At 38.9% G+C, this 9,883-nt stretch overlaps 1 protein-coding gene across 1 annotated transcript in view; it reads right to left on the bottom strand.

The window, feature by feature from the left end:
- Positions 1 to 6,508: 6,508 nt before the first annotated feature.
- Positions 6,509 to 9,883, bottom strand: part of MAN2A1 (mannosidase alpha class 2A member 1) — a 59,890-nt gene continuing 56,515 nt past the window's right edge. The window contains exon 22 of the mRNA XM_083576586.1: positions 6,509 to 9,420. Coding sequence (XP_083432712.1) covers positions 9,268 to 9,420 — 153 coding nt within the window. The 3' untranslated portion in view covers positions 6,509 to 9,267. The remainder of the gene's footprint in view (positions 9,421 to 9,883) is intronic.

The following is a 9,883-nucleotide window of genomic DNA, read 5'->3' as shown; positions in this document are numbered from 1 at the left end:
ATCGTTCAGCCCGGACACTGAGATCCAGCGCCGAGGGCCTTCTGGCGCTTCCCTCATTGCGGAAAGTGAGGTTACAGGGAATCAGACAGAGGGCCTTCTTGGTAGTGGCGCCCACCCTGTGGAACACCCTCCCTTCAGACGTGAAGGAAATAAGCAGCAACCTATCTTTAAAAGACATCTGAAGGCAGCCCTGTTTAGGGAAGTTTTTAATATTTAATGCTGTTTTGTTTTTGTTTTTAACACTCGATTGGGAGCTGCCCAGAGTGGCTGGGGAAACTCAGGATACAAATAAATTATTATTATTATTATTATTATTATTATTATTATTATTGCTGCTTTACTTCTCAAAATTCTCTGTTTGGCCTCTGTTATTTTCTCCTACCAATAGGGAGCCCACTTAAGGACTCTATACAGGCTCTTGAATACCCCATAAGGGGAAAGGAGCAGTTTTTTCTTATAACATAATTTAAAAGGATTTCTAGTCCATTAGCCCTGCACACATTGGCCCATCAGTTAATGACCCTGATGCTAGAACCAACATGCTATAACAGTGAGGAAAAATACTAAGTTTCATTTTAAAACAGCAAAAGATGTCATCTACATTTTGAATAAATAATCTAACCAACCCTCCTCCTGAGTTTGGAAACTATTGCTAAGATACAGTGGTAGCTCTAGTTCCGGAGGTCTTTTCTTAACCTGAAACTGTTCTTAACCTGAAGCACCACTTTAGCTAATGGGGCCTCCCGCTGCTGCTACACTGCTGCCACACGATTTCTGTTCTCATCCTGAAGCAAAGTTCTTAACCTGAGGTAATATTTCTGGGTTAGCGGAGTCCATAACCTGAAGCGTATGTAACCTGAAGTGTATGTGCTGCTGTACTGTACTGTACTGTGATGCTCTTTTGCATTGTTCGTTGCCTCTGTATAAAGATGACCAGAACAACTTCTACTTTACAGCAAAGGTGATGTGAACACACATATAAAGGAACACGGGAGAGCAGAAATGGATTGTTGGACATACATGCTGTATTTGGAAAGCTGGACTTATTCCAAAGGTTACAAATCTGCACACATGCAAAACTGAGGACCATTCATTTCAGTGAGAGAAGTATATTGGACACACGTCTGAAATTTAAGAATTTCTAAAAGAAAACACGCACCCTTTGGCTAGTAAATGCTTCCCCTGGCCTTAACTTTGAATTCCTAATTCGTTTCTGTAAAATATATTTTCAATTACCCAGTCTTTCCACTAAAAAAAAACAGAACCCTTCAACATGGGTTTACTCACCAATGAGAATGTGACATAATGAAATTAAAGCATAAACAATACAAACAAAAGTATAACTACTTATAGGAAACAGTATCAGACACTTGCTCTTAAAAGATCATCAGTTGAAAAGTATAGAATGAGGTAGCATCTCAAAGACAGCAAAGTGAATGCCCAGCAGATTTGTGCAGGGAAGACTTCCAAAGGCTGGAGCGATACCTTATCTCCGTGGAGCTATTATTTAAATTATGTCTGAAAGAAACGCACATTTAGAAACAGTATGGTATGTTAGATATTTTAGTAACCTTTCAGATAGTTTCATAATTTGTTAGCTTTGGGCCTTCACGTAGAACATACAGCTTTCTTGTAATAACGTGTCCTCGGCCCTTGACCAAGAATGTATTTTACTTTAATTACAAATATAAACTTTTGCTATTAAAACAATAAAGTGGGAAAAATCAGTGATGCCCGCCCCCCCCCAGTGATGCACAACCATTTAACCAGATGCCATTTTTAACACAGTGCTGCGATTTTAATAGAAGTTGTGAGATTATGCAATCAACAGATTGGACAATGGACACCCATGTATGATTCTCCGCCCCCCATGACTGATGCATCATCAAGTGATGATTTCCATTAGTGTAACAGCCATCACAGATCAAATACCTGAAACAGACCTTTTATATTTGTGGATACAACTAAAAAACTATGAATCCGTTGATTTACATCCATAAGTAAATCAGGCATTATAAACTTCCATCTGCAATAAATGGTCACCAATCTTTGTCTAGTAACATGCACAGTAACACTGGAAAGCCACTGCCTTTGTTACTCATTGTTCTTCCTTTTTTAAATTTTAGAAGCACCAGATCCTTGTTTAATCCAGGTACTACCATAGTTTAATTTAGACCGGCCCTCTAGTTTCTCTCTTTTTTATATATATACCTATGAAAGAGATGTCTGTTTTTGCTTGGATGGAGGGGGAATATGGGTGTGCGATGGAGAGGGAGGGGAAGGGGGGAGGGGAGGAGAGAATAAACCTTGGCCTGTGTGTGGCTGGAATATAGCCTACTGCACAGTGACATCCATTGCTCCACCCATCAGTGGCATGTAGCCCATGGATGGTTGCTGATAAGGTAATGTGGTCCTTGGGCTGAACATGACCTCACCTCTGCTATATACTAAGGCTTCCTTATGTATCAGTGGGGTTAGGGGAACCCCAAGGACTGTCAAAGTACAGAGAAAAATCTTTGGAGCGAGGACCCTGAAAGGGAGAGATCTGTCCAAAATACCACAATGAAGACTGAACACACTCTGTAATCATGGAATGCAGATTATTGGAGCAGGAAAAACAGAAAACTATGGGGTGGAGGTTAAGGAATGGAGTATTCTGGAAAATGAGCCATATCCAATGAGCCATAGTTTGAACACTTGTTCCAATTCAGTGCTGCATTTTGTAACTTGATAGGCTAAAGTTTGTATGATCTTTCATACGAATACAAATGGAGTTGTGTAATATTATAGATTCTAACTCTTGTGTTCCTATCTGTACACTTTTATACTGAAAGCTTTCCAAGAAGGCCTCCTTTGCCGATCTTTCTTTTTTTTTATGGTTAACGAACAGTCTACCTACCAACTTTGATAAAATGAATGACAAATGTGGTAGAAAAGCTAGTCTAATCAAGTTTCTTTTTAAAAATTGACTTCAATTTCAAGGTCTTCCTTTTTCCAATTAGTGTCCCTAAATTGATTGTTTAATGCATAACTAATCTCAAAACTTGCACTTCCTTGCTGATGGGGAAAGTTACTGCTCATTCTGTGGAAGCCACGGTACTTATGGCTCACATTTATCAAGAGGTGCCATTTTAGAAGTCATTATGGCTGCTGCTCTGCTTTTGCTGAAAGCAGACTTAAAATGAACCGATACAAAACATACTTCTGAGTGAGTTGTAAACACTTGTGTCTTCAAAGTGCTGCTCCTGCTGTGTTTAGAATTTAATCCTCAACTTGTAAACTGGTGTCAGGACTGTACTGTTTCCGGTGGGGCTTAATATGACTGAATGTTCCTCATTAAAAATAAAAAAATAGAACCTACCCATGTGGAAAACTGGCTTGACATAGAAACTCGGCTAGAAACCTCTCTGACAATCCAACTTACAAGGTGAAGAAACTCACACACACGTGTGTGTGTGTGTGTGTTATACAAAAGTGTCAGAATCTTTCGGTCCCTAGGATCCTGCAAACTCCAGGTGACCCCTTAGCCTCAGAGAATGCTGGATGGGACCCTTTCCCTCAATGGCCTGGCAATTTCTTTCTCATCACAAGACCCCCTTTCTGTTTTTATTTCCAAGGTGTAGGACTTTCCTACCTATACCCCTAAATGTCTAATGTAGTGATTCCATTCACCTGTCCATACTATTCTGGCTTGCCACTGGGGGTTACCCCCAGACTTAATCTCCTACCTTTCTGGCTCTAACCAGTCCAGGTTTCTTCCTCCCTTGCTTGTCTTGCCCTTGTCCCTCTTCCAACACCTGCTTCTTTCACTCATCAATGTCTTAGATCCTCATCCTCCAACATTCCCTTTTATGCAGCTGCCCTGCATGTCTGCTTAATGCTCTAAGCTGCTTCCATCCAGCTGCCCTTCTTGGCTCACCTGTGTTTTCATTTGAGTGACCTGGGAATGTCATGGGAGGCAGCTGGAGCATTGTCATGCAACCACCACGATCTTTTCTGGAGTGGTACCTCCTCGTCTGGCAAAAGGGAGCCCGGTGGAGTTGAACCCAAAATCCCACTAAGGGTACTCTTGTAGAAAATGGCTGCTTGGTTGCCCATGCAATCCAGATTTCAAGGCATTTTGTATTCAGAGTACACAACATCCTTTTTATTTGAAGACAATTTACCATCCAACATGTTTTTCTTATCATGTTTGCTGTTAATCTTCTATTAGCTTTATCTTATCTACTCCTTTTGTAAGAAAATTTGGAGCAGAAAACACAAGCTAAGCATAGTATGCTGAGAGCCAGCACAAATGCCGAGCAGGGAAGACCAGGCCCATCGTCATGGCAACTGCTATCCGATACAAATCGTTGGCGGGTGAGTGAAATTCCTTTCAGTGGGACAGTATTAAGATTTGTTGCAACGTTTCTATAAAATGTGGCTGTAATACTGTAATAACAACTCGTTCTATGCAATTATGTTCAGGAAACAATAAGAGCATACAAGGCCAGCAGAAAATTCAGGCGAGAATTTTTCAGCAAACAACTGCTGCTGTTCTTACTTTATTTCTATACTGCTCTTCTCCTAGTGGGAATCTGTGGTGCTGAACACAAAAATTACAATCAGAAAATTAAAAACATCTTAAAATAAAGCTCTTACCAAATATGGAAGAAAAAACAACAGCAGCTGCTGAAATTCCAATTGGCGTTCATGCCTCAAAAGCCCAGGTAAGCAGCTAGGTCTTCAATTTGCATCAGGGAGAATATTCCTTCTATGATGTTGCTGTTTGAAAATTGTAAAAACTTTTCAAGCAGACCTGAGCCACTTCATACTCTATGTATCCCACAATTATGGGGGTCAATTCTCCGCTCCGGGGCATTTAAACAGGCCGGTGCTGCTCTCAACAGCACAGTTGGCCCAGCACATCACCCACCCAACCCAACTCACCCTCTAATCATGCCTCTTTTGCAACCTTTTTCTTTCCAGGTCAGCGGCCTTGCTATGGTTTTTTTTAATGGTTTCGGTGTTTTGCAGAGCCAGCAAGGAATTTCCCCTGCTTATCAGGTTTTCATCTTCCTCGTAGCAACAACTTTGGCAGTTGGCGATAACAAGGTACCCGGTTAGAGGGGTACTGAGGGAAGTCTCTGTCCATAAAGCCAGAAGCGTGTGGCTGGAGGACTGTAAAAGATTCCCTCAGCACCTGGGGAGGGGGACTGTTAAGTTGTGGGTGAACATATCGGACGATACAGCGATTCTTCAGCAGCTCTTGTTTACTCACAGGCCAGAACAGAACTGAACTGTTCAGCCAGCCTGCTTATATAGAGCTCCACTAGAACGCAACAGTAACCATTTTCTGTAACTATCCAATCACTGAACGTCACTTTCAATCCCTTATTTGCATATGTGGACCTGAGTGAAAACTACAGTATCCCCCTGCTGGCCCAGGGTGAGAACTTCAGTATATAACACCGACCATTTGTGTAAACACACATTTTGCCGTGGTCCCATTTCCCCCCAACTGACCCTGTCATGCCTCAGACCCCCGGCTGGGAGTTGAGAGGGATACACGTCCAATGCTTATGCCAAGGTTTACCTACAATTGAAAACAAAGTTGTGGCCATTTTTCAATCCCAAAATGTTGTTGCATCCTTTCATTCGCCCATGGTGGCCTGGCTCCCTGGAGAGGGGCTGCTGCAACAGGGTAGGCAATATCCTTTTATTTACTTTAAGCCCAGAATACTGATTTATTTGTAATGCCATTTTGAAGAAAGTATCCTTTTATTATTAACTTTAAAATATAGTAACTTTTAAGATGTATTGATTTGATTTGTTCTCTCTTCTGTTATGAGTCCAATATTTTACCTATGCCTATTTTCTGTTGTCGCCCGCATGGAATTCCTGCTACCCCACGCAAGGAATTTAGGTTAACATTCTGAAATCTAAGGTACACGGATAGCTTTTGTATTAAGACTAGATTGGCACATCACTTTACTTGCACTACTTGCACAGGAGTTGTGCAACAGCAAAGCTTGGATAAACCCATTACGCCCTTTTCCTCCCACAAATGCTTTGATCATGTGCAAAATGGCCATTGCCTGTATGTGAATGATCTGCAGTAATTTTGAAATCAACCAACTATACTTCCAACTAAGCCTTTAAGTTGATACAGCCCCTGCCCCCCTGGCCATAAATGGTGTCCAACAGTTAGGATGTATATGGTTTTGTAAGTTATTTTCCTCATGCTTTCACTCATCAGGAGTCTATACAGCAAAGAGAATTAGATGAGGTATTCCAGGTTCTCTGGTTACTGCGAAGATCTTGTACATAGTCTGTAACCTAAGGATCATGTCTTCCTAACGGTAAGCCCTGATGTTACACTCTTATTGGCACAGACAGAAGAGCGACACAAACTGATGCTTTGGCAACAGAGAAATCTTTGGATTATATTGAATACTATTGCAACAGAGAAGGCCAGAGCTGAATATTTTATCTCTAAAATAGTGATCAAAGCAGCTCGACAAAAAAGTTATCACATTTTTTTTTATTAGCAATCTTGCATCACACACCCTGCCCCCAAAGATATAAAATCTTCCTAGGGAAATATATATATATATATGAAAACCTTCCAATTAAATCAGCTGGCTTCAAGGGACAGTATGAAAAAAATGAGACACAACGTAAAGGAATGTTAAAAATCCTTAGCATGGTGGAACTCCTGCAACAAGAAATTTAGATTCAGCTTTACATGATTGCTTTAAATGCACTGATTTCTTCCATTAAAAAAAAAAAATGAACGTATGATAAATTGTTCTTAATATATATGGGCATCAAAACTGACATTAAAAATGTGTACAAGTTTGAAAAACGTTCACAGGAAATGCAAGGAATAAAAACAGTAAATCGTGATTTTTCCCCCCTTTCCTTAGATTAGTATGAACTGGACTGCAATTTTGACAACTTTATATTTTGTATTGAATTAATTGCCACTGCCTTAGAAGGCATTAGCTTTCAGACAAGAATTATTTTGACTTAATACAAACGTCTGCTGGTTAAGGAACATTCAGGCATGATTATACAGCCAATGAAAAATAAATGAGTAAAAAAATAGGCTGCAATCCTATGCTTGCTAACTAAGTAGTTTAGGCTGCAATCCTGAACACACTTACCAGGAAGTAAGTCCCATTCAACGCAACTTCCAAGTAGACATGCATTTTAATGTAGACTTACGCAATAGGATTTCTGAGGGAACATGTCGTAAGATTGGGCTGTAGGTCTAGTCACATGAAACATTATTTGGAAGCGTGTTTTACAAGTAAACAGACTACAATTCATTGCATCTTTTTATTTTTCTGAATTTTAACCTTTTGAATAATTTTTACTCCCTTAAGAACAATTAGAGGCTTCCAGTAAATATTTCCCACTTATGGACATCATAAAACTGAAAAAGTAGTTGCAGGAATGTTCTGCTGGCATTTAAGGATTTCAGCTAAAGAAAAAGTATTCATTTTTTATGTTTATTGCATAAAATGATTCATTTATAGCTTCTTAATACTCTTCCACTGTACTATTTTTTCCCAACAGTCCACATGAAATTGTGTGAATACAAAAAATGAAATAGGGAATCTATATAGTGTCCTCTGAAGAATGCCTTCGAAACATGAAAATTATAAAAGAATTTAATGTCATTAAGATGGGAAATGTGCCTGGATATCAACATGGCATAGATCAGATTACTACAGTACAAAAATGTGCGACTATAAAAGCCATTCCCCGATTAAAATATTAGTTTCAGAGGAAATTATGTATCAGCAAAACTTTTAAAAAGGTGAAGGTTAAAGGAACTGGAATCATACAGAATTGCAATTTACAGTGCATTCCTACATATGTCTACACAGGAGCAAGTCCCATTGGGTTCAATGGAACATGCCCCTAGGTGTTTATAGGATTGCAGCCTTTACTGGTTGCCAATAGTAAACAGTAACTTTATTTAGGGAAGTGGAACTTTTAAATCCCCATGGCTTCAAGAACTCAGTGTAAAATACTGGAGGCAGAAATACTGAGGAATAGCATCTTCAGAAATATGTAACAAACATTAGCAAAATAAGCATGGACATTTAAGTTTGTACAGTGACATTTTAAAAATATAGGCACATGATTCTCAATGCACTGTTTGCTACAATATACATGGCAAGGCAGCTTTTGCACACCTTTAAATTTATGTGTATGTTGCTGTTTAACTGATAGATGAATTTTACAGTATTATTTTCTTCCATTGTTTTAATTCATTACATCATTTTCTACATTCAGTTAGAGCATTCAGACCACCACCACCACCAGAACAAATTTGGTGCAGGAGAACGGAATGTAACCACCACTGTCAAATAAAAAATATGTGTTTTAATTCCTTCCCCCTTCCCCCCCAAAAAACACTACATGGACACCAAAAGAGTAACAAGATGTATCAAAAAATAAGGCACATTTATTTTGATATTGAAATATTGAAATAGAAAAAGGCTTTCAGAGAGAATTAGTATCCAAATGTTCTGTAAAAAAATCTTGTATTCATGAAATTATAGACTTAACTTTCCTTACTCTTCATAATGGAGTAATTGCACATATCCCAATGTGTCAAGTAATGAAACAGAAGTTTTGTTTGACATTTCCCAGAAAGATGAATCTAAAATTCCGGAATTTTAACTTCTGCCACTTCAAAATGGTAGGACAAGTGATTATAATTTTCCACACTTCTCAGAGGCTCTTGGATTTCACTCTACGGCTAGAGTGGGATAAATGCAGACTCCATGTGGAACAAAATTGTAACTGTCGCTTATAGAAGTCTTTACAAGTATTTGGACAATAGCTTTGCCAGAGCATATTCAGGGTTTTAATTCCAGACTGTAGTATCTGGTATTTCAACAATATGTAATTATTTAAGACCCAATTACAGATCAGAAAACCATTTAAAAATCAACAGTCCCAACCTTTCAAACACAAAATCATAAACTTAGAAGCCATAAACTAACATTTAACCTGAGATTCACTATGTCGATGAAAATATCCTTTGTTTTTCTTCCACTTCTTATACTGATGTTGGCATTTTGTTAATGGTAAAGTTGCTTGCTTGCATCATGGCTTTTTACTGTGCTGGAGATCAAATAAATTCTAGAGTGAATGTACTGTCACAGTATCCAAGAAGCTGGAATAGAAATGTGCTTCTTATTGCACACCAATCTTTGAGAAAAGTTGCAGATTCTTCTTTAGCATTTGAGTTCTAAAGGTCAAGTTTCATCTCAGCTGAATTCTGTATGTGTTTATCTCCATAGGACTCATACTGATTTCACTAATGTTTCTGGCATCTGGAGGTGAATGCATCAAAGATAAGGATGTAGGTATAAGACTTCCCACATGGAACTTGTTAAAGAGTCTGTGCACCTTTAGCTGGAGAAGTAAAAAAAGATCATTATTTACAACACAGAATTGGACATGAATTTTAACTTCACTCTTTAATGATTTTCCAACTAAGTTCCTCGTAAGTAGATTCTAACTAGGGCTGGGCAAAATATGGATATATCGTCCAAAACCGGCTTGAAGTTCACATCGGGAAAACCGTTTTGTAATATTTATAACCTGGCAATATATCACAAATCACAATGTGTGTGAGGGCTGGGCAATATCTGGCTTTCAAAATCGTGATATATCACCAGCAAAACATCACAATATACCATGATGTCTGAAATAAGCATGGAACTATGCAGAGGTGAACAGGGCACTATAATTCTGCTCACTTAAGTGTTTGATTGTGTTTCTCAAGCAGCAGTCCCTCGTCATGCAACATGGGAGACGTCTCTTAAACTTTCAGGACTGGTTTGTGACATAGTATAAGAGCCTGCTATTCCAAGGA

This window comes from Podarcis filfolensis (genome assembly GCF_964270895.1).
Source record: "Podarcis filfolensis genome assembly, chromosome: 11".
Classification (NCBI taxonomy): domain Eukaryota; kingdom Metazoa; phylum Chordata; class Lepidosauria; order Squamata; family Lacertidae; genus Podarcis; species Podarcis filfolensis.
The sequence above is the reverse complement of the archived record's forward strand: the minus strand, read 5'-3'. Positions and strand labels throughout refer to the sequence as shown.